This window comes from Hetaerina americana, unplaced genomic scaffold, assembly GCF_022747635.1.
Source record: "Hetaerina americana unplaced genomic scaffold, ioHetAmer1.1.p SCAF_5, whole genome shotgun sequence".
Lineage (NCBI taxonomy): Eukaryota > Metazoa > Arthropoda > Insecta > Odonata > Calopterygidae > Hetaerina > Hetaerina americana.
This window is the reverse complement of record NW_027287095.1, coordinates 13,467,993-13,493,993: the sequence shown is the minus strand read 5'-3', so window position 1 is coordinate 13,493,993 and position 26,001 is coordinate 13,467,993. Positions and strand designations below refer to the sequence as shown.

At 39.3% G+C, this 26,001-nt stretch overlaps 1 protein-coding gene and 1 non-coding gene across 2 annotated transcripts in view; both read left to right on the top strand.

Annotated features, from left to right (window-relative positions):
* Rhp (GTP-Rho-binding protein rhophilin) overlaps positions 1 to 15,387 on the top strand; it is a 254,654-nt gene extending 239,267 nt beyond the window's left edge. The window contains exons 6-14 of the mRNA XM_071593028.1: positions 20 to 144; positions 967 to 1,228; positions 2,992 to 3,093; positions 3,436 to 3,654; positions 3,820 to 3,874; positions 6,385 to 6,579; positions 7,474 to 7,742; positions 8,834 to 8,986; positions 11,687 to 15,387. Of these exons, the coding sequence (XP_071449129.1) occupies positions 20 to 144; positions 967 to 1,228; positions 2,992 to 3,093; positions 3,436 to 3,654; positions 3,820 to 3,874; positions 6,385 to 6,579; positions 7,474 to 7,742; positions 8,834 to 8,986; positions 11,687 to 12,043 (1,737 nt within the window). The 3' untranslated portion in view covers positions 12,044 to 15,387. The remainder of the gene's footprint in view (positions 1 to 19; positions 145 to 966; positions 1,229 to 2,991; positions 3,094 to 3,435; positions 3,655 to 3,819; positions 3,875 to 6,384; positions 6,580 to 7,473; positions 7,743 to 8,833; positions 8,987 to 11,686) is intronic.
* Positions 15,388 to 19,959: 4,572 nt separating this feature from the next.
* On the top strand, positions 19,960 to 20,078 carry LOC139694473 (5S ribosomal RNA). The gene has a single exon (XR_011702150.1). It is a non-coding gene; the product is annotated as a 5S ribosomal RNA (ribosomal RNA).
* The last annotated feature ends 5,923 nt before the right edge of the window (positions 20,079 to 26,001 follow it).

Sequence of the window (26,001 nt, the reverse complement as noted above, 5' to 3'; positions counted from 1 at the left end):
ATTAATTCTGACTCTTTAGGCCATGCGGACACCCCTGAGAGACAACAGTGGGGTTTCATTGCTCTTCGAGTACTACAACCAACTCTACTTTGTGGAAAGGAGGTTCTTCCCACCAGATAGGAGCTTAGGGATATACTTTGAGTGGTGAGTGACTTCTTCCTTTGTTTACAATTCTCAATATTTCATATTCTTCATATTTATCAATTTTTGCTACATATCACTACATCTGAGAAAAGAAATATTTCTCTGATTGGGCTGATACACGAAATACAAATGCATGGTGTTGTCATATAAGTTTAAATTGATGGTTTCATATGTTTTTTCATTACATATGTAGGAATTTAAAGTTAATATTAATGGGTTAGTTCGTTTGATGCCAGACTAAAAATATCGTGGACACTCCAACTCTTTAAATAATCTGTGAAATATTTTTATTTCATGACTTCATTGGCACGAAATGGAGGACTATATAGTCTTCTTTTCTTCCACTCCACTTGCCCCTTTTACGATATCCAGCATTCCACCATGACTGCATTTCAAGCTCCTTTTTACTCTTGTGAACAAATAGAAGTCTGGTTGTGCCACATCGGGGCTGTAGAGTTGCTGCAGTAGCCTTGTCACCTTGTACTTGGCCAAGTACTCAGTTACGGACAGTGTGTTACAGTCTCTAGTTTGGAAAGATCTCCTCCTTGATTCTTTGCATTCTTTTCTGCAGCCTTTCAAGGACTTTCCCGTAAAACTACTTTTCACCATCTTTCCCTGTAGCACAAACTCTCTGTGGATAATGCGTTTTGAGTCGAAAAAGATGACTTGAAAAAGACTGCTTGTATTTGGGACAGATCCTGTACTCTGAAAGTGCATTTTGGCATTACTTAATGACAGTTTATCTATTATTTAATGTGGGGAGTTATTTAGGTTTTTTCTCTGGAAACCATGTATTCTAAGTGACCATGCAATGATTTACAGGTATGATTCCCTGACTGGTGTTCCATCTTGCCAGAGGACGGTGGCCTTTGAGAAGGCCTGCGTCCTCTTCAATGCCGGTGCCCTCCAGACGCAGCTGGGTGCCAGGGAAGATAGGGGTGGCAATGGCAAGGGTCTTGATAGGGCTGTAGACTGCTTCCTGAGAGCGGCTGGGACATTTCGTTATCTGCACGACCATTTTACCAATGCCCCCTCTATGGACCTGAGCCCAAATGTCCTACAGATGCTTGTCCAACTTATGATGGTGAGCTATTCTTTGATTAGCCATTCTTAGATATACCCTTCAAGTTTGGGTAAAGCATTATTTTTTAAAATTTGGAATTATTTTGTCCAGTTAGAGTTCAAGAAGTGTATGACAGGCTTTCCTATTAATCTTGATTATTAATTTTTTTAATGTTGACATTCACTTAAAATATTTGAAACCCTCCTCGAAGCAATGAATTCAGAACTGAACAAAGCCTAACCCATGCTATGTGTGTCATTTAAATAAGTCTTAGAAAAAAATAGAAATACAAATTAATTTGGGTAATTTTTTTATTTTTGAACATACTACTTTGATCAAAAAGTTCCCGGAATAACCACCGTGTGGCGCTCCCATCGTTCCAATTTGAGTTCTGTTTTTTTTGTTAAATTGGTACATCTGTTGTTGATATTCCCTTTAAATCTTAGTGTCATAACTTGACATTTGCAAAAGTTACGGTCGGTTTTCGGTATGTCCATCAGTGCTTCCTGCGATTTTTCCATTACTTCCTCTCGGCTGCTAAAACGCGTTCTCCGTAATGGTTTTTTAACTCGATTGAACAGAAAGAAGTCACAGGGAGCCAAATCAGGTGAATTCGGTGGCTGTTGGATGGTATTTGTTGCATTTTTCGTCAAAAAATTACGAATAATGATAGCACTGTGCGACGGTGCGTTATCATGGTGCAAAATCCACGAGTTTTCTGCCCACATTTCTGGTCTCTTTCGGCGAATTGCTTCACGCAAACGTCTCATAACGCCCAAATAATACTCTTTGTTTACTGTCTGGCCTTCTGGCAAAAATTCATGATGCACTACACCGTTGTAATCCATGAAAACCGTCAGCATTGCCTTCTTTTTTGACTGAAAACGACGTGGTTTTTTTGGTCTCGGCTCATTTGGTGAACGCCATTCACTTGCCTGATGTCTGGATTGCGTGTCGTACTCATAAACCCACGTCTCGTCTCCAGTAATGATCCTTTTGATGAATGTGGGATCGGATTCAGCCTCGCAAATCATGTCTTTTGCGACGTCAACACGGTCTCTTTTTTGCATGAAATTGAGGTCTTTTGGCATGCTACACGACGGAAACCCAAATCATTAACCACAATGTCTTGGGCGGATCCATAGGCAATGTTCAAGTCCTCCGCTATTTCTCTGATGGTTAATTTGCGGTTATTGACCAACATTTCTTTTACTTTATCAATTTTTTCACCGACTTTCGATGTCGATGGTCTGCCACTGCGTTCATCATCTTCGATTGACTCACGACCACTTCTGAACCGCTCGTGCCACTGGTAAACGACCGTTTTTTTAGAGAATCGTTGCCGAAACACTTTTCCAACATTTCCAACGTCCGTGCGCCACTAAATCCGTTTTTTACGCAAAATTTAATACAAGTTCGTTGTTGCAAATTTAAATCCATTTCTGAAATTGTAAAAAATCGCCAACACACACAGAGATAGATGTACTCTTGGCTACGTAACTTTTGCAAATGTCAAGTTATGACACTAAGATTTAAAGGGAATATCAACAACAGATGTACCAATTTAACAAAAAAAACAGAACTCAAATCGGAACAATGGGAGCGCCACACGGTGGTTATTCCGGGAACTTTTTGATCAAGGTAGTAGTCTCCTTTTAGCTTGATAAACTTGATGCTTATTGTAGTACTTAATAATATTCGCTAATCCACATGAGATGATAGCTTTATATATTGGCGATAGGCATTGCTGGTTGCCTTGCTTACATACTTTGGTTTATCCCCAGGCTCAAGCAAGAGAGTGTCTCTTTGAAAAGCTGGACCTTCAGAGCAAGGAAAGGAAACTTGACATTGACCTCTGCCTGGATTTGGCACAAGAAGCAGCACAGGTGAGGGTGACTCTCTCAGGATCTGCATGTTTGCTCTATGAGTTTGCCACACTGCAGTGCTAGCTCAATTCAAATGGTGGAAGAGTAGTGTGTGAGCTTTGTGAAAATGCTTTGATCAATAAGGAGCAATTGATGTGATCCCTTTGAGGTCACTACACCTGGATGGCACACCATCTCAGTAGGAGTGCCCTCCAGGTGTAGCAACCAATCCCGCATGACCCTAGTATGCCTCTTAAAAGGCAACTTGTAAATGAGAGTATGTATTGAATGGTTGAGTGACACAAAATTTGAGTACTTTATGGGCTTTTAGGAGTGTGATCATTTTTCTATTGTCTCCCACAGGTCTCTGAGACATACTCCAAAGTGCATGCTTGCATATCATCACCGCCAGTGCGGGACTATGTGCCCCACTCATGGGTTGCCCTGGCCCTCGTCAAGCGGGAGCACTATGCTGCCCTGTCACACCTGCATGTGGCCCTCGGGGTGCTGGAGGCGCTCCCCTCAGTGGGTGCCCTGACATCTCGGACACGAGAGGTGCTGACATACATCCACTTGGAGGAGGTGGAGGAGGGGGGCTGCGAGGAGGGTGGGGGCGAGGAGGGTGATGGGGGTGGAGAGGAGTGGAGGGGGCGTAGGAGGTGGCGCAGACCAAGGCGCCAGGGGGCCTCAGGCAAGCTGGGCAGCTCGGACAGCATCCTGAGCATCCACAGCGGCATATCGCGGAAGTCAGCGCAGCTAGACATACGGGTGCCCAAGGATGACTCAGAGAGGAAACTCCTTGGTGCGTTCCATTCCTCCATGCGCCTTGTGGAGCGTTCAAGATTTCCCTATCAGTGTATTTTTCTGTTGGAGGGTTGGGTGTAACACAGCAGTATACACGACATTGTTTGGTTTCTTGTGCATTCAATGGAAGGTGCTTGGTGTTTGCTGACCGATGGAAAGACACTGGCTTACATTTGACTACCAACGTTTTCACCAGGTGTATATCACTTATGGGTGTACAGAAAGAATACCTGGACCAAACAAACACATTTATACGACTGCCAATAACAAAAAATTAGAAAATTGATGGTAAAATGAATAAATTAAAGATTTTGCTGCACAGTTTGAATGTGGGACAGAACACTCAAATTGCAATGTTTCATATTGAGATGTATAACATCACATGCATCATCATCTATTTCACTCTTAAACTTATAAGATAGAATTAAGAATTCCATGCCTGAAATTGTCTCTTGGCTCCTTTTTCTTCTTTTACGTATTTACCCTCAATTATCTTGCCAAGCATTAAATCTATAAAAGTTTCAAGTGTTGATAGCATTTATTTTACTAAAAAATATCCAACTAAGGAGTGTCACACAAGCTCAAGTTTGCTTTATTCCTCCCAATTATTTACAGCCTATAAATATTACACTTAACTTATGCATATTATGGTTTCTTTGCATAATTCCTTCAACTTGGATGTGATGAGACTGCGTCTTACTTTGGTTTCTACTACATAGATTCATGTGCTTAAAATATTATTGTCCAGGCATATATATTAATAAAAAAGAGATGCTAGTACTTCAAATCACTTGAATATGACTTTATAAGGTATATATTTTTTAAATGGTTGGGTAGCAGAACCTGAACTATTTGTTAGATCATTTGCATGTGCAGTATCTAGCATGCAACAGATTGAAGTAATTTAGTAATGTGTTATCTCCTGTAAATATATATTTGTGAAAGTGAATCACTAAGAAGAAGGAAATAATAAGCGGAATAGAAATGGCGAATAATGCTACTTATCAGAAAAACAACTACGGAGAGTAAGTAGTACTGGCATGTTCTAAAGGAAACGATTCATTAAACCAGTATATAATGAAAGTTTTTCTATTGATGTGGATGATGGGGACATCTAAGTAAAAGTAAAAATTGGAATTCTAAGCTACTGAAGAAAGCTAAAGACAAAATGGCTCGGCAAGTAACAAATGAAGAAGTGCTTCAAAGAGTGGGTGAAGATTTACAAATTACAAGCTAATGAAGGATAATGAATAACTGATTGAAGCACTTTTCCATTCAGATCAGTTATTCATTATGTTCGATTTTCACCACATCATGCACGAGGCTACTCAATTTGCTAATCAAGGATGCTTACAAGGAGAAGAAAGTAACTAATTGGATGTATTCTGAGGCATGATAGTTTGCTGAAGACCATATTTAATTTAATTAGTTTAATGGGACAGGAATTATGGAGGAAGGGTAAGAATTAACTACAGGAAGCAGGTAATGGAAAATGTTGGTGCCAGGAGTTGTGAGGGAATGAAGAGATTGGCAGATTGGGACTGGATATAGATTAATTCCAAAGAAACTGCGGGAGATGCCGCAACAGTAACTTTTAACAGAGTCATCCGCTAATGTGCATTTTAATGCAACAATTTCAGAGTGTAAAAATCATTTGCCTTGACTGGGATTCGAACCCAGATCCCTCAATATCCGGTCGAGTGCTTTAGCCACTTAAGCTACCGAGCCATCCTCTTAAACTCTGAAATTTTTGGGGTTAACCCAAAAAATTTCAGAGTTTAAGAGGACGGCTCGGTAGCTTAAGTGGCTAAAGCACTCGACCGGATATTGAGGGATCTGGGTTCGAATCCCAGTCAAGGCAAATGATTTTTACACTCTGAAATTGTTGCATGGATATAGATTGGAAAGCTGCTACACTGGTGTGAAAGAAAGCATTCTCACTGGTTTGTTGATAGAAATTTGTCTTTTTGATGTGCGGTGGAAGTTTTGAGAGAGCTTGTCGTTAAGAAATTAGTGGGTCTGGAAATCAAGACGCAAATGTTATTCCATGTCATTTGAAAATATTGCAAGGCTTCAATATCCAAAGAGCAAAACATGCTTTCATGCTTACGGTCAACTGCAAGTACAGGCAACTGCACAAACATTGAACTCTGAAAGAGTGCAAATGGACCATGACTGCATTTCATGTCCACCAATGTCTTGCATTATCCTGGTGCGTGTTGAGTGTTTCACTGCTGCATCTGTTGTTGAATGTGTTAAATTGGATGATGGCTTTGTCGTGCATATTGCTGTGTATTAAATGTTAATCAGTACACACACACGAATAAATTTCACAAAATTCAGTTCATACCATTGGGGTATCATAGATGAAGTGGAGGAAACGAAACAGGCTCACAAGGTAGGGCAGAAGTTCACCAATCTGTGGTGGAATCCCCTCAGCCATGAAATGATGCTTATGGCATGATAATTTAGACACAATTGGCTGGAATATTTATCTATTAATTTCAGGACGAGCTCATTTAAGGGAAGCCATTATGTTCCATGAGGAGAGTGAGAGGCTACTCCGCATGTGCCGCGAATTGCGTGGCAAGGATGCCCTGCGTGGTGTCCTGAGGGCAGCCCACGATAGGGCACTGGATGCGTATGCAGCGGCAGAGGAGGAGGATGACTTCCGTGAAATACTAGACCCTCCACGTGTTTGCTGTGAGTCATTATCTGTGTCAATCTAATCAAAATCTACTCATTTTTGGGACAGAACATGTACAATTACGTGAATTTGTAGTTTTTCAAAGGACTTTATTTGGTTCCTGTTGCAAAAGTAGTTTTTACTGTAATTATGTCAACTTTTGTTTGCTCACTTATTTGTGTCAAGATTCAGTGGCCCATTTCTTGTGTGATAAATTTATTAAAATTGTGTTACATAAGGTTGTGATTTTCCTCCATTTTCTGCAAATTATTATTTCCCACTATTTAAACTTTTTTCCTTTATCTACTCAAAAGTGTAAAAGATGAGTGTCACTGTACATCCAAAAGTTTGAGAATTACAAATTGATTGCTTCTAAATCAATGTTGAAAATAAATTTGGAATGTATATCCTAGGAAATGGTACTTCAACAGTATTTTTATTCCCTCTTATGAATAAAACAAACGTATTGTCATCACTGATACTTTCTGTACTAATATTTAATGTTTGCTTTTTGTTCTCCATAACTTCATGTTAATGATCTTTTTGTAATTCAAATGCCCATAATTTTTTTAAAGATTGATTGTAAAAGTTGCCATTTGCTCCTACTTTCATTGATGATATGCCTAGAGTTGTGTACATATTTTATTTCTGCCATGATCTTGAAACATTAGGTACACGGCATCAATTACACCTCAGGATGTAGAGCTTTTGTACCCTTCACACTCCCCCATATGTCAATCCTTTCACACCATCCCCTGCACTCCTTAAGCACCTTTTTTCCTCTTTTCACCCCCTTCTCACATCTCTCCTTTTTCCCTTCAGACTCTTTCCTGTTCTTTAAGGTTCATTACATCCATTCAGAAAATGTTGCACCTGAATCCTGAAACTCGACTCCCTGGTTTACTTTTCAGCATCCACCAAATTCCAGCTCAGCTTGACGCCCCCAGATTTTGCTCAATACAGAGTCCAAGACCTGTTCAGGGAGCTAGGCCCTGTGGCTATCTTCTCTGCCAAGCACCATTGGACTGCCCCACGAAATGTCCAGCTGAGAAAAGGAGGGGGTGGGGAGGGGGGCGTGGAGGGTGAGGGAGGCACCCCAGGAGATGCTGGATTTGGGTTCAGTGTCCGTGGAGATGCACCAGTCATAGTTGCAGGTGTTGACCCTGGGAGCTTGGCAGACGTGAGTAAAGAAGATCTTTATTTATTTCATTTGTAATTTGTGTCCGTACGTTATGAAAGCCTTTGAACATCTACACTGAATCGCTCAAGATGTAATTTTTTTGTACTTAAAAATGCATGCAGACATGGTATTCCAAAGTTACTAAAGTGATTCATCATTAATTCTAAATTGAAGGTATTGAAGTAATTTTCCTTTGAAATGTCTGGGTTTGAAGTATTATTGAAATATAAAGCTTTTTAATTCATCATATACAATAGTAGCGTAAGTTGAATACTCATTTTGGTTCGGCGAAGCCAGTCAGTTGTGGCTTGACAACAGGTGCCACATTAACAAAAAAGATAACTATAAAAAGTTGATAAAAATACATAAATTCTGGTTCAAGTTTTTTCCAATCCCTAATCCCTTCTATGTAATGTTCTCATAATTACAAAAATGTAAATAACCAGTCTTAAAAAGGTATTATTATTAATGGTATTCTAGTGGTTGAGGTAGGTTCTGTATGGAGCAGTACTCTACAAATTAACAAACCCTTGTTCAATTTTGCATGTATTCTGCCTCCCTTCATCCCTTCTTCCATTCTCGTCTAGCATTCTCCTCATCTGTCATTACTGTGCATCCATTACTCCCTTTTAATTTCTCCTGACAACCCTATCTTTCCCCACCATTAATCACCACCCTTTCTGTGTCTTATTCACAAATAGCTTTAATGAGTTCTTTCCCTCTCCTAAATCTCTTCTGGGTTAATTGGTTTGCAATAAACAGGCTTCAAAAAATTCTTATGCAGCCATATTTTTTTTCCGGGATTCTCAAAATGGCGTGTTGCCTTTTCATTAGTACATTATGCAAATAACTCTTGTGTGTTGGTGAGTTTCCTGGACAAATATGGATGCGTGAGAATTTTATGTAGTCTGTTTATTCCAAATCAATTACCCCGAAAAGATTCAAGAAGGATAGAATGAATACATAGAAGCTTCATATTTATAACCCCAGGATGTTAATGTATGCCACTATTAGCAAGTGTTCATTTCTTCCAATTTTACTTTGTCTCCTGCGTGCATTAAATAAAACTGGATCTTTCTGATTTGTTATAGTTTGGTGGGATGAAGGAGGGTGACTTCATAGTTGGCATTGGTGGTAAAGATGTGAAATGGTCACCACATGAAGAGGTTGTCAGGCTGATTAAAGCTGCTGGGCGACAACTGAGTCTTCGCATTGTCACCCCAATGGATCGCAACTACCTCAAGGTTTGGACCTTAGACATTTAAAGGAAAAATTACCTACCTATTCAAATAGCTTTCTTAAATCTGTGGAATTTTAAATATTAGCATTTAAAATGTATGACATACACCATGTAATCCCTCCCATAGACTACAACCTTAACGTGGAGGAAGGGCTTGTGTATTCTGATGATCCCTAGAGCCATGCTGGTGGGGAACAATGATAGTTGCCTCTGGTAGGGTCACCCATGCTGAATAGGTCATAGGATAGGAGCCAGACCAAAGATCCTCCATGCAGCATCTGTTCCTCTGGGAGTGAAGGCATTGAGCCCAGTAGGGTCAGTGAGTGATGGTGTCATGTTAAAAACACTATTGAGGAAGGCAATTATCATTCCAAAGATTTATATAATGGACAGGATAGAGAAAATGACTCCTGGCAACCATGAAAAACGGCCCAATCAGCCATATGTCATGCCTAGCTGTGGGAAAGGCAAGGCTTCCGGGGTCATCGTCTCACATAACCCTCGCAAAGCAAAACCGACAGCAGCAGTGCAGAAGGCACAGAAGAAGGCCAAAGTAGTTAAAATAGGAACTTGGAATGTTAGGACAATGTTGAGGACAGGAAAATTAGAGAACATGAAGCAAGAAATGTAAAGAGGAAATATAGATATTTTTATATATGTAAGGTGAGAAGGAATAATAAATAATTAATTGAGATGGGTAAAAAGTATACCAAAAGAAGGGTGGTGGAAGACTTGATGAGAAGATATGGAAAGTTTGCAGATGAAGGGTGACATTGGTGTGCTATGCAAGGTGTAAACACTATCGGGAAGTAAGAATAGAAAATCAGTGTTAACAGTTAGAGATAAGTCGGGTAAAATAATAGCTGAAACGGAAAAGATCCAAGATAGAGGAACTATATGGTAAAGAACTAAGGCCAGCAAGGACATAGAAAGAGAAATTGATGTAGATGAAGATAACTTAGGTTTAATCATACTCAACTATGAGATAGGAAGTGAATTAAGGGAGTTGAAATCAAAAAGTCCTTAGGAGTATCTGCAGAACTACTTAAAGGTTTAGGAAAATATGGGAGGAAGAGTCTATAATAGTTCATAGCATCTATGAGGCAGGAATCTGGCCAGAATACTTTGTGAGATCAGTGTTAGTTCCTATTCTGAAAAAGGTAAAGGCCACATGATGAGAGACTACAGAACAATAAGTTTGATTTCCCACGCAGCTTAAGTTTTCTATAAAGAGAAAGGCTAAGTGAACCTTAAAATTCGGATGGCAAAAACTAGAGCAGATGGAACAGTTTATGTATATCGGAAGTGTTTTGGACCAAAATGATCAAAGTAGTATGGACATTAAGAGAAGAATTGAATTAAGCAAAAGAGGTTTCACCGGAAGGAGCAAATTGATGACAGGGACTTTGAGTGCAGATGTTGAGAAAAGGCTTGTTAAACTCTGATATGAGGTGCATGGATGTATGCCGCAAAAACATGGTCATTGAAGTAGGATAATGGAATGGAGGCTTTTGAAAATTTAGTCCGGGGGGGGAGTCATATTACAAGAACATTACAAATTTTTAATGGCACATCACTAATTATCACATTATTCACATATATGATTAGACATGCAAATTTCGTGTTTCCGCATTCGACATTTGACACAAACAGTTTTAGATCTTCAGACAGAACCATCATCTGGAACCTAACAAATCATAGTTAACTAGTAGGCAACAAGTTATCTCATTAGGAGCTGCATACCAAAGAATATATGTATATTAAAGAAACTTAATGTTAAACTTGAACGAAGTGTGACAGTTCTATCTGCATCACAGTGAATAAAATAAAATGTTTCAAAGTAGTTTATAAATAAGAGCATGCTAAAAACAATACCTTAGAATCAGTAAAAATAAAGACAATAAGGAATAGTCAATTGATTCTAGGCTACCATAAACAGTTTCCTCCAGAATTTATAATGCACTGAAATTAAAAATCAGCTTATTATGAATTATCCTTGGCTATGTTCCAATCATTTGAGTGTATTTCCAGTTAATAAACATATCAGTATTGTACAATTTTTGTGTATCATTAGCAACAACTACTTAGCAAGGGTAGGTTTCCAAATATGTATGTATGGTATGGGATTGGAAACGGGTACTGCCAGATGTAAGTAGTATGATTTTTTTGCATAATTGTTGGACATGGGAACTCCAAATTTCATATTCAGGAATTTTAATATTTCTGAAATTTCTTGGAATGTGTAAGGGAATGAATGGTCGAATCACAGATATGGCATAGGGAAACCAAATAGTTTGCTAAAATGTAAGGGAAGCCTTTTTATTTTAGCTATCTGTTTTAACTTTATCCAATATTCCACTGAATATTTGATAAAGTTAAAGGCATTAAACTTTTAACATTTACCTGATGCAGATCATGTTTAATTATGTGCTGCTCTCTCTGAAGTTACTGTGCAACTCTACTGATCCTAATGGCCCATTCATGAGTAAGTGAACAGTTGTTTGTTTAGGCAGAACTACCTTTATTTAGCTTAATTTTTCTTTGTGTCATTGGAAATTCAGGCTTACACATAGCCATATGAAAATCTTGCTAATCAGTAGTGAGAATGCCAATGAAATGACCTCTTGCCGTGAGGCCCGAACACAGAAGGTAGGGGCCACCATTGTTGGTTGCCATCTATTCCCACTTGCCAATGTCCTTCCAGCTCCAGCAGCAGCCACTCGTCGGGGTGGCAAAGGGTGCAGTCTCTCCTAACTCAACGACCAGCTCAGCCTCCTCATCATCATCTGGCATCTCCTCTGGCACACCACCTCCCCCCACCTCGCCCAGGTACAACAGCCAATCATCGTCATCATCAAATGCATCATCGGCCGGCAGCGTGGCAAGTGGAAGGGCCAAGGGTGTGGCATCAAAGGCAGCAAGGGGTGAGGGCGAGAAGACCATGCTGCCGTGGAACCCATTCCGCAAGGCAGTGGCCCTCTCTATTGGGTGTGGGGAGCGTAAGGTGGGCTCTCGCCCCGAGGCCGAAGATGACGACGTGGAGAATGTGATCCTGCGGTGAGGACCTTCAAGCCCTTGCGATTTGAATCATTTCACTCTTCTGGGGTGCTTCAGCATGGTGGTACTCGGGAGTGGTGATTCAAAATGAATGAAGTGAATATGGTGTGGCCAGTACTTCTGCCTCGAGGCCAGCGTGCACTTTAATTTCCAGTGAGAAGACAGAGTTTTTTAGTGGTAGTGAATCCACAAAGTGTGTGTGTGTGTGTGTGTGGTGAAAAAATTAGCTTCTTGAAAATACAGTGCATAAAATCATGAAATATTTAATAATTGAACAATGTATTCTTGACTTTAAATTGGGGTCAAAAACATGTTGGAGGAAGAGCATGGCAATTGGCAGGAAGGTGTTTTTTTTTTTTGGAGACCTCTTCATTTATTTCTTGCCAGGTGAAATTTTTCATGGCTCACTAAGGTATTCATGTAAATTGCTCGGTTTATGTATAAACCTTATTTCCTCCTTTCCTTTTCTGAGAAAACCTATTCAATATACATATCTCACTCCTAACTGAAATTGCAATAATGTTACTGACAGTTTAGAAAGCAATACCACGTTCATCATTGTGTGTCCCTATCCCCATTTTTTGGATAAAATTGCAGTATCTGTTTGTTAGCAATGCTTGCAGAAGTTCCCTGTAGTTTTTTGGACACATTTTTGGCTATACTCTAATGAATGATTGTTTTGATTGGTCATTGATAGTATGCCCATCTTCTTAATGAGCCACTGGCTGCTGTTATTAGGTTTGCAAGTATGTGCTCCATCTTGGGCAAAGGGCACTATCACAGAATAACCCGCTGACAAACACACACACACACACCATGCATGTATCATAGTCGAAGGGAGAATATTTTGACTGAAACATTACATCCATCATTGTAAAGATTCATATTCATCATTGCTGAAGGTTATATATACATAGATAGCATTCCTATTTCATTTAAGTGCAATAAATATCCATTTTCCCTGTTCAGTATTTTATGACAATTGGGAAATATCATGAAGTATGATATTATACTAATTATGATTTAAAAAAGCTGATATATACATATTCCTTGTTCTAATACAGTAACAATGTCTGTCAGTAATTCTGCTGTATCTTACTCTTTTACACCCAAGAAATAGGTAAGGCATCAAGTCTTGTGATAAATTCTTGTCTTATCATCATAAACCAATGCTTAACTAAACTAAAACAATGCTTTGTCATTGTTTTAATTAACTGTCTCTTAGTTGCTGCAAGTCCAGTAATCAGATTAGAAATTAATGCAACTTCATAAATCAAAGATAATTGTTGTAAAGCTACAATGCCAGAATTTGGGGAAAAAACAACTTTTCTCCAAGTCATGAAGCCTCCCATAACACAAAATGATTTTCCTATCTCTGTGTTATGTTACTGTAACTGAAAAGTCAGTAATAGTGAAACGGTGCCCTTTTAAAAAATAATCACAGTATAATTTACTTTTATTCCTTCATGGTATTTTTTAATTGTTATGCAAAATACTTTTTTTACCAGATTGCCATATATTCAATATAATAGTTCCTCATTTCATTGTATAGATGAATTCAAACATCAAGTCACAGGAGAAAAGTTTTCATTAACTCACTGATGTTTTATGCAAATAGCTATCATAAATCACTGCAATTGTTGCATTCATCATTCAGGCCATTTTTGTTGTAATTATAGAACCAGTTTGTATAGGAAAAGGAGCCATCAATGAGAAGCATCACACAAAACTTCCAAATTCAGATGGCTCATTTTGATGTAAATACCTGTTATGTGTGTACATATTTAAAGGCAGACCTTGATCATCACCTCATTAGAAAGGATTCCAGAAGATGTAATGTCAGCAATGTACATTTCATTAAATTAAAAAATATATAATAAAATGTGTTTATCCTTCAGGACCCTACAAATAGTTAAGCTCTTCAATGCAACAATTTCTGAGTGTAAAAATCATTTGCCTTGACTGGGTTCCTGGACAAGGCAAATGATTTTTACACTTGGAAATTTCATTGAAATGCATATTAGCGGATGACTGCATTAAAAGTTACTTTTGCAGCATCTCCCTCAGTTTCTTTGGACTTAGTTAAGCTCTTCTTTTCTTCATGAATAAATGCCTGCTAATCAGGAGAAATAGGTATTTTTTACAGATTATGTTCTAATCTTACTTTATGTTTATTCCCATTCAGCATGTAATAATGCAGTTTTTCTATCAATTGTTCAGTGGAAGTAGTCTGCTAGGTAAAAGTGAGATATATCCTGAATTATGTGATTACAGTGTTTCCTTCAGTACTTCTGAGGTGAAATTACATATTTCGTTTTTAATACCATTAGCTTTCTAATTATTTAGTGTTTGAATTACAGAAATTCAAAAATTTACATTTCATAATATGAATTTAGTTAAAGACCATTATGGCAGACTGTTTACTTATCTGTTTATTAAACCATTAAATTAATTTTTTCAAATTAATTATTTGTAAACATTATTGTCGAGGTACCCATGAATTTATTTCCTTTGTTATGGTCTTAATTGACTTCATAATTCCATTCATATAACATTAAAGCACTTATTCAATGAAAAATATATTATTTCTAATTATGTGTTTTTATTACTTTTTGTCACTATCTCACAAGTGCCATTACTGCTACAGCTTGTTTCTTTTTTTGTCACTGAATCATAATGTTCAAATGTGTTTAATAATATAAAATTTACTTCTCATAATTATTTCAAATTATAATATTTATAAAAATAAGAGAGTATTTGAGGGATTCCAAGGACAAGGACTCAAGTGGTATCTCATGTATTACATACACCAACATTATATATATATATACACATATTTATATAAAAGAATGTGCCAGTGTGTTTAAGTAGCATTTAAAGGAGTAGTAATCCCTACTAATTGGATTCCACCCTTGGTTAGACAAGTAAGTGTGATGCATGATTGGAAAAATAAAATTGAAGACAAAAATTCATGTTATGAATACTATTACAGCAAATAAGCTACATATTTATGTTTTGTATGTGTTGTGTTATTATTGTATATTATTTTATTGATTTTCTATAAAATCAGCGTAAAAAGTTGACATTTTCTTGCAAGTTATATATTTGTTTCAGAGTTGATGATAATATATCTGTGCAACACAAAGATTTAAACAAAACATGGCAGGCAATGTAATGTACACATTTTCTGTTACAGAATCCTTTTAATATGAAATCAAGGGAAGTTTGGTGAATTTTTTTTAAACCTGCATTAATTTTTTGTAATGTTTGTATATTATTTGTTTGCAAATATTTGTAATATTTCAAATATACTGCCAAGTGGAAGTACATAAGTTCTATTTTTGGGTACCCATTTGAACACAATGTGTTGACATTCACTGTAAAGCTTTTATTCCATGCACATTGACTGTGTTTTGTGCAACTGATACCACGTATTTTATTGTGTATCAAACAAATACAAATCGCCAAGCCATCTAAGGAGACTATGAGAAGCCAAATGACTGAGGTGTATGTATATCACATACACCTCAGCATTTGGCTCGGCATGTTGCTCCTTATGAAGGCTCCTTCACCTGCAAAGTACAGCTGAGCAGCCGCAGCTTGTACATGTATAGGCTGGATGAGTCACCAAGTATGCATGGTGTTAATTGGAACAAGAAGTAGGGGGACAATCTACCAAGAGTCAATTACTTGGCTCTTACAGTTCATCCACCAATAACTGTTGGCACCCCTGAAATATATACTGTACCTTTAGGGAAGGGAAGTAGATCATTAGATCAACAGTGGGGGTGTCCCATGATGAAGGAATGAGGGTTCTTCCAGAGCTGTGGATATCAATCTGTAGGTGAGAGAATGACACACCAACCCACAGGAACTGACGTTCAGGGGTCCTTGATTTGATTTCTCTGCCTTGTATTGAGGATTAAGGGGTGTATAAGCACCATAACCACCACCTAATGGTAAGGGATGAGGTCGCAAAATACTTGTAATTGTACTAACAAAATGCCTGAATTATATACATGGATATATCATGTCCAAAAGTCTCACGAATGTGAATAATAATTCAAACAAAAAAGCGAGTCCGATTTTCAATCAAAAATAAAGAAACACAAATGAAAAGGAAACTCACTCATATTTCAAAATTTTTCCAATCCAAAACCCAAATCTACCTTCCTCTGCTTAAAGAACGAACAATCCCAACAACAGAAGAGATTTACAGGATACTTTTTAACAGAAGTAATATATATATATATATATATATATATATATATATATATATATATATGTGTGTGTGTGTATATATATATATATATATGTGTGTGTGTATATATATATATATATATATATATGTGTATATATATATATATATATATATATATATATATATATATATATGTGTGTGTGTGTGTATATATATATATATATATATATATATATGTGTGTGTGTATATATATATATATATATATATATGTATATATATATATATGTATATATATATATATATATATATATATATATATATATACATATATATATATGTATACTTTCTGTTAAAAGTATCCTGTAAATCTCCTATTGTCAGGACTGTTTATTTTATCACTCTTATAACAAATAGCCATTGGGATTTGAAGAATATAGAGTTTATTTGAAATTGTTACTTGACTGAACTTGGCCCACCGAGAGCCAGCCCACGACTACTTAGCGGCCAGTGATACTATGGATTTTTCAGTCATTCCAATATACATATTTTTGCTTAAAGCAGCTAATTAAATTTCCTAAACCATTGCATTTATCTCACTAGAGTGCACATAATATACTCATGAATACTCTCTGAAATCACTTCCAATTGTAACACAACGCCTCTAGGAAGATAATTAACTTTAGTGGGCCCAAGTGGTAAGTTGTCTTCTATAACAAAAGGGAAACCTTTTGAGACAATATCTCCTAAACTAGAACATTTTTTTCTCAAAATTTTGCGTAAATCCAAAGCAATTATTCCTCTACCTGCAGGCCCACGCTGACCCCATACTCATTGCCCAGTTTAGGTTCTAGGGTTTCGTCACCAGAGTCGTCCTTTCACACCAAATATCAGAAAGTACTTAACAATATCTCCTAAACTAGAACATTTTTTACTTGCAATTTGGCCGAGTGTTCGTGGTGACCTGTTAGTTTAAGAGTTAAATTGCATCAGCAAATTCACGGGAGGATCTGAACTGAGGTAAAATGACAGTACATTTACCAATAAGGTATTCACAGCAGTCATACATGGGTTTTACAATAATATTTTTAAATAATGCTCATGGAACTGATCTCAATACATTTTAATGGTTTAACTTTACTGACTTGTTCCCGAGTAACCATGTCAAAAAGGTTACTGATCTGCATTGCAGACCAAAATGAATGATCATATCAATACCTCACGATTTTATTGTTATTTCAAGGTGTAATACCAGTTCATTCCTATCATAGATATGATTTAAAATAGTAGAAAAAAACGATTCAGGACTAAGCGATTTTGGTTTTCCTACTGGACAACAAACACAACGGATTTTGTCCGCAGAATGGGGACAGTTATGCTACCGGGAGATACGTTTCCTAATAAGCGGAAACAATACCATAGAAGTAAAGAAACTTAATTAACCCTGGGACATGGCTTTATAAATACTTTTGAGGCACTCAGAATAACAGATAACTATTGAAATCCATAATAAAAAAAGGGATAACCTCATTGAACACAGTTTTAGACAAGCCTTATGAAGACAGTCAAGGTTCACAAGGCAACAATTGCGGATGAACAGATTATTGAAGTTCAAGTCATAATGTAGTCACAGGCCTTATTTTTCAATACTCTTTGGCAGATTATTTTGCATAACTGGCACTGAGTGACGACGTCCTTTCTTTAATGGAGTGAATGGTTGATGTCTCAGGTGCACTTCCTCCTATCCACGTTGTGTCACCTGAACAGTGGAATCAGGTGAACACAAACATCCCACTCTTTGCTACCAAGGTAGGGAACAAATGATGGAAGTGGGCGCCTGCCAGGATCAATAATTTCAGTTACTTAAATAGTAGTGACCTAATAGGGGTCCTGATGGAAGAATTTACTGGCGATTTAACAGACCTGTTTTGCAGAATGGGAAATTCCATAAATGTTGCTGTTAGTTAGTTTTTTTCCTAAATAAATAAAAACTGCTCCTGAGATATGGTGCATTGATTACCCTATTCCTAAATTTGTGCCTATTCTCATTATAATCTAATTCTTATTTCTCTTAACCCGTGGGCATTTAAATGCATAGACGATGCATTTGAGGTTATGGTATAACGTAACAGTTTCGGGTTTAACTTTACGGAATTCCTTCATTATAACGGTAAAAAGAAACCTTACTCTTCCACATTAAAGATTTAATAATTCACGACCATGGGTTCGATGCTGCGCATCATCACCTGATGATGATGTGCAGCATCAAAACCATGGTCGTGAAATATTAAATCTTTGTTGTGGAAGAGTAAAGTTTCTTTTTACCCTCATAGTTATGATATAAGGCGAAACACATCAAATCTTTGAGTCATAAACTCGAAAACATTGATGAATTATCCTAATAAATATGTGTAACAAAACTCTTATTCAACTTACACATTAAGTTTCCCATTTTGGATAATTGTTACAATACAAGTGTAGCCTTGCTAACTTTTCTATCCTTCTCCACGCCATCCAGAGCTTGCCACAAACACAAAAATAGCCATTATCATTCGGTACATACTATTTTTTCTCTTAAAAAACGGCCCAACATCCTATATTGCAATCACTTTTAACAGGTCAACTATGTTTTTTTTACATTCATTCTAATCTCATATCTATCGCACTGACTTTCCAATGCACTCAGCAATGCTTGGAGACTGAGAAGGGATGCTGTCAAGTCACCTGTGATGGCTGCCCCATTCCAATTGACCATGAGGTTGAATCGTCCTAGAGTGACTGAAGGCAAAAAAGACTACGTGGCTTACTGACATCAGTTCAGAGATTTCCATAATTCCTAAGGAACCTTCCTTCTTTTCTCGCACATGGCACAAATACAAAAAATCCGTCCCATCCCTGACGAGTTCCAGGACTACGTTATGTGCTGAAGAAGGCAGTTGGAGAGTCACTCGACTGGTTTTGTTGGTATAGCAGAATGAACTTAATCATAAAATGATTAGCAAACTCAATTTTTTAAATGTGAGCAAATGCTGGCTGGCCTTCTGCAGGAATTTATGGGTTGTTAAACAAAGTTTGTTTTCACATTGTTCAGGTCAAGAGTCGAAATATTTGTAAATTTATTAGTTAAGTAATAGTGGATTTGGTCCAACTCGCATTTCTTAAATAGGCTGGAGGATGCTGTTGGCTAGGGGAATGTAAGCAGTTCTGTCTGCGGGAGGGAGTGAGTTGAGTGTTGACCGTAGATATTTCTCCTACCCTGATGTTTAACACATTAAGGTTAAGGTGCCATTGGGCTTAGTAGTTTCAAGTTTATGAAGTTTAATGATTGTATAGAGGACCTTATTTAATATTAGGTAATCTATTGGTTAAGAAATGCTTTGAATGGACACAACGACCTATTAAATATTTTGCTTCTCCTGATAAAACACAACCCAACATCCTACTCTACAACAAACCATCCTCATCTCTGTATACTTCCTTCATCCCATCCAACATCACTCTGCCGATCAATATGCGCTTCCTGCCTCCTTATCATTTCTCCCATATCGTATCTATAACGAAGTCAATCAAACCCAATGCATGTTTAAATGTTAAATTAGAAAGAGCCGGCGCGTAAATGGAATCAGTATTTTAAAAGTGGACTTGATGGATCTGAACGGAAAAAAATGCATGAAGAATTATAAAACTTGTATAAATTTCTAAAATATCTCCCATTCTCTTGGCCAACGACCATACCACGATGAATACACCGGTTCTCGTCCGATCACCGCAGTTAAGCATCGTCGGGCCCGGATAGTACTTGGATGGGTGACCGCCTGGGAACACCGGGTGCTGTTGGCATCCATTTTTTTCTCTTTTGGCCGTTTTTGTACAGTTCAATTGCTTTCAACATTCTTCAATTTCACAATTTTGGCGAGTACTTCAAACAACTCAATGCTTTTCTCTTTAATTTATGGCCAATTTCATCTTCAGATTCATCGGTCTAACCACCGCCACTGTACCGTTCCTTCCTTCACTGCGTCGCACTTTTAAGTGCTTCGGCGTTTTCAACAATTAACTATTCCCTTGTTTTTTCACGTGCAAACGTTTCCTAATTGTAAACCATGAGTGTTTTTTTAATATGTCGACGTTTCATATGCCTTGCTGAATAAATTAATCCATTTATTATTACTTTTGGATACGGCGCAATACCCGAAACTAGATCCTTAAATATACGAGCGGATATTTCATCTGGCCCGGAGGATTTACTTAGCTTAATATTTAAAATTAGAAAGAATAAGTGCAGAAAAGATGGATTTATGATTTTCATTATTTTTTCCACGAACGATAGGCGATTATAATGACATGTTCGACCGCGGTGGGGTCATGTCGTGGCAAAATTATTCTGATGTGTATTCACCCCCTGCCGCACACCCTGGCGGTAGCTCGCAGGGTATATATAAATAAAGAAATATTATGTTTACGCATTGAGCGTTGTTTATTGGCTATACAAAAATTGGTCCGGTGTGAGTATTCGAAGAGTGAAGACGTGTCTGTGCATTCGAATCGTATCCGCTTGTGCTTTCCCCGGCGTTCGAGGCTTCTACCGCCGGGAAACGAGGAGTTCGTTTTCCCCAGATAACTGCGTGCTAAGTGTTTTGGTGTGAAAAGTGCTTCTTATTTTAACCCCGGTGTGAGCATTCGAAGAGTGAGGACGTGTCTGTTCTTCGGTTCTGTGTGTGCTATCCGCGGCGTTAGAGGCTTCGATCGCCGGGAAACGAGGAACTCGTTTCTTCCCCAAGTTCTATGGGCAGAGAAGTTTAGTTAGAAAAGTTTCTTTTATTTCAGCCCTTTTTAGAGCTTTAGGTGCGTGGATTTTTATTTTTTCTTATGTTAAGGTAACAAATTAGTAATGCCTTACGATAGGAGGGCTACGCTAATTATAAGTCTTAATGACTTAAAGAAAAGTGCTACCGCCCTAGAGGTCGATCGGTTCATCGGTGCCGAGCTCGGGCTTAAAAAGGAAGAGTTGGTGGCCATACAATTCGGAATAACTAGGAAAATTGTCTATGTTAAGGTAATAAACGAAGAATTAGTGGAAAACATTTTGAGGTCGAAAGGGGAGACCATTAACTTTCCATCATTATCCGAAAAGCGTGGAACGGCGACCTTGGAGTCGGCTTCTTGCAGGGCAACCTTTGTTAAGGTGGTTTCACTCCCTCCCGAAGTTCGCAGATTCGAGGTAGAAATGGAGCTGGGAAAATACGGTAGGTCGTCTCCTACACGGACAACCAGTGGATCGGACAAGGCCTATACAATATTAGTACGGGCACTAGAACAATCAAGATGTTAATAAACAGGGATATATATATATATATATATATATATATATATATATATATATATATATATATATATATATATATATATATATATTGTATGTATATACCTATAGTCGGGTATAGAGCCGTTATACATTACGTCGGGCAAAAGCAAACATGTTTCAGGTGTGGGAGTGAGGAGCACCTAAGAGTCAAATGCACAATGATGAAGACGAGCACAGCATATGCGGATGCATTGCACGGATGAAGTCAAACACGGAGGAGGAAATTCCGCTGTTGCCAATTCCGGAGGAAGACATGGAGATACTGATGCAATCGTGGAGAATAAAAGGGCAGAGGATTCTTTAGAAGAGCAAAAGCGGCGAGAACCACGAGAGGGTCCCCGGCGACACTCCCCGACGAGCGAGGAAGATGACTCATGCAGTGACGGACCGGCAGAGGCTAACGGAATAGGTAGGAAGCGGAGGAAGGGGTTAAAGAACAGGGGGCGGGGTAAAAGGATTTCGACATTAGTTACCCTTATGAATCCAATGGCGGCCACCGGCGAGGGAGGAGAAGCCGGCACAGGGAATCGAGTGGAGAGGGGGAATAGCGAGGCCGGGGATACGGAGGACATTCAGGAGGAGGTGGGAGAAGGAAGTGAGGAAATGTTGAAAGACAAACCGAGTGATAAAAAAATGGAATGCAGTGAGGAGCCCAGGGCAGCGGAGCCGGGCCGAGGAAATGAGAGTGGGGACCGCAGGGCGACCGTGGAACCCCCGGGAGGGGAAATGGCTTCAGGGCTGGCCAGCAGGGATGCATAGCGCGGCGAGGAGGACGAGCCGGAGGCAAGCGGGAACAGGCAGCAAGCAGAGGGAATGGCAGTGGACCACGGACTGAAGGGGGCGGAGGCAGTAGCGAGCACCGACTTCACCGTGGGGGCGGATCGGCGGACCCGGCGGGGAAAGGAAAGCGGTAAGAAGAAACAGGTGTTGCGCGGGAGCGGCACTGAGGGGGAGCAAGGAGAAGAGGCTAGAGGCAGCACCAGTGAGAGCAAGATCAGCAAGTCGAGGTTTTTTATCACAACACAATGATCGCGAAGCTATTATCGGTGGAGATTTCAATGTCCCATCTATTGACCGGAGCACATAGTATACTATATGTCTATATAATATACAACCCTCAATTTAAAACGGGCGGTAAAGGCAAAGATATCTGCGAATCGCTGTTAGATTCTTTCAAGTCGAACTCATTGAAGTCACTTGTCACTTGGCCAACAAGGGGCGATAATATTCTTGATTTATTAGCAACGAATATCCCCGAAAACGTCTTCACTATAGACACTATAAAAGGGATATGTGACCATAGGGCAGGGAACAGGCAGCAAGCAGAGGGAATGGCAGTGGACCACGGACTGAAGGGGGCGGAGGCAGTAGCGAGCACCGACTTCACCGTGGGGGCGGATCGGCGGACCCGGCGGGGAAAGGAAAGCGATAAGAAGAAAGATGTGTTGCGCGGGAGCGGCACTGGGGGGGAGCAAGGAGAAGAGGCTAGGGGCAGCACCAGTGAGAGCAGTGTTGCGGACGACCCGGCGGAGAGCACCAGCCGATTCTGGAGAGGGTGGAAAAAGGCGGCGGTGGAGGATATGAGGACGAGACGGCGGAGAGGGGACTGCGGCAGCTCTGGTTCAAGTCCGGAAATGGCGGAATGGGCCGAAAATTTTGCTTATGTTAAAGAAGGTATATTTAAATGGCGGTTTAGAACCGTCAGAGTGTGAAGGGGGGATTCTCGTGATAGGCAGCAGTAACGTCAGACGTGTGATTGTCCCATTGCGGGAGACCATTAGGGCGTGAGCCAGCGCCTGACGGCATGGCGTTCCCCAGTTGACGAAGACGATCGGCGCGGTGGCTGCGGGCACGAAGCGTTCCAGGCTGCGGGTCGCGGCTCATGCTTCGATGGTCATGGTCAACGATGCCGTCGACCGTGGATCTGAAGAGATTCTGAATTCCTTCAGGGAATTGAACTCGCAAGTGAAGTTGGTGAGTGGTGCCGAAGGGGTTGATATGACTCTTACGGCCCGCAGCCTTATCCCGAGGATTGATCGTGGACCTCTGGTTTGGAGCCGAGGGGAAGGCATCAATCAGAGGTTGCGCACTTCTGCAGGCACATCGGGGAGTCCTTCGTCGACCTTCAGCCGGCGATCCAATCGTGTAGGAACTCCCTGAACCGTTCTGTTGTCCACTACACGTTTGAGGCCGACAGGTGTGTAACGGGTAGGATATTCGAGCACTGTAGGGCTTTTTTATTTTAAAGTGTAGGTCAATTAGTTGGTCTTAAAATTCTTTTTTGCCAAAGTATGCAGCTTTAAATGAAGTGGGGTTCAGTGCTAGCAATAGTTCACTAAACATCGATCAGATAGCATCGGACGGAAAATTTTATAAGGGATTCAATATTAATAAGAAGACGATCCTCGTTAAAAATTCAAAAACCGTAATGTCAAGGAAACATTATCTGTATTGATAGTAAATTGCCAAAGCTTAAAAAACGAAGTCGTAGAAAACAAAGCACAGGCGCAGACATAATTATTGGGACAGAGAGCTGGTTATCCTCTGACATTGTCGACGGTGAAATTTTCCCAAAATCCTTTTCCATTTACAGAAGTGACCGAACTAGTAGAATCGGATGTGATGTCTTTATTGCAGTTAAAAATTCTTGCGTCAGCAGGGCTGAGGTATTTCCGGGTAATGGTTTGGGAAGCGTTTGGAGCTCGATTGAAAGTCCTCAATTCAAAAGAATTTATGTATGCACATTTTACAAAGCGCCAGTCGACAGAGACAATTCAATACTAAGATCAGCAAGTCGAGGTTTTTTATCAAAACACAATGATCGCAAAGCTATTATCGGTGGAGATTTCAATGTCCCATCTATTGACCGGAGCACATAGTATATGTCTATATAATATACAACCCTCAATTTAAAACGGGCGGTAAAGACAAAGATATCTGCGAATCGCTGTTAGATTCTTTCAAGTCGAACTCATTGAAGTCACTTGTCACTTGGCCAACTAGGGGCGATAATATTCTTGATTTGTTAGCAACGAATATCCCCGAAAACGTCTTCACTATAGAAACTATAAAAGGAATTAGTGACCACAGGGCAGTAAATTATAAGTTTTCGCTACATGGGGTCCCAAATAAGAAGCCTAAAAGGAAAATTTACCTCTTTAAAGAAGGGGTCTACAATGGCTTAAAGTGCTACAGAATCAATTTGCTAGTTATCAGAAAGATAGTAATCACGGAAATACTGAGGATACGTGGAATCACTTCCTTGAGGTCACGCGCCCAGGAGTCACCAAATTCATTCGCAGTAAATTTATAAAAGATAACACGGAACCTAGACGGTACAACGCGGATGTTGGGAAGGCATTACGACGTCATTACGATGTCACGCCAAGATGAAAAATATTAGGGATGATATCTCTAGCGACAAAAAGGAGATAACTTATGATTTTTAGATATCTAGGGCGAATGCCAATAATGAATTTCGGAAAGCGTTAAGGGAATTCGAAAGGAAAAGGATAGCGGAAATTTTGAAAGAGAATCCAAAAGCATTTTGGTCATGCGTCAGAGAGGTTCAGGGAAATAAGTCGACTGTTATTTCACTCAGAAATGATAAAGGCGAAAGAGCAACCAGCAGTCCAACCAACCCTCCCCGTTATGAACAAGTTGCCACGCCCTTATGTAATCAACTCAAAGAAAACTAAGGCAACATTCAGGTTCATACTACCTACTGAGGAATAGTAGTTGCCAACTCATTTATCTAACCGAATTCCTGATGAAATTTTCCTTACTGCAATTTACCGCCAATTAAATTGGAACTTGCAAATTATTTTCAGGGCCGCAAGGCATTTTTTTAAGGTAATCTAACGGTTAAGGTAGGTTTTTAGATGGACAAAACTACCAAACAAACATTTTATTACTCCTAACAAAACACAAAATCCATCATCCTACTCTTTATCAGGTCCCTCTTCATCTCTGAGTACTTTCTTCCTCCCTTGATCCCGTCCAATATCCCTATCCTGTTCCTTCCCTTTCCTCGTTTGCCTAACATTCTCCCCTCAATTACAGTCTTCAACATCCCACTGTCGGTCAATACCCCCTTCAGCCACTTTTCCTGCCTCCATAGGATTTCTCCCAACAAACCCCTCTCTTCGCTCACCATACCAAGTACTTCCTCGTTTGTTTTCTTCTCTGTCCATTTCAACTTCTCCATTCTTCTCCACACCCACATTTCAAAAGCCTCCAATCTACGTCTATCCTCCTGCTTCAATGACCACGTTTCCGCGGCGTACATACCTACGCTCCATATCGAAGTTTTTACGAGTCTTTTCTTAACATCCTTACTCAACGTCCCTGTCATCAACTCCCTCCTCCTTGTGAAAGCCTCTTTGCCTAGCGCAATTC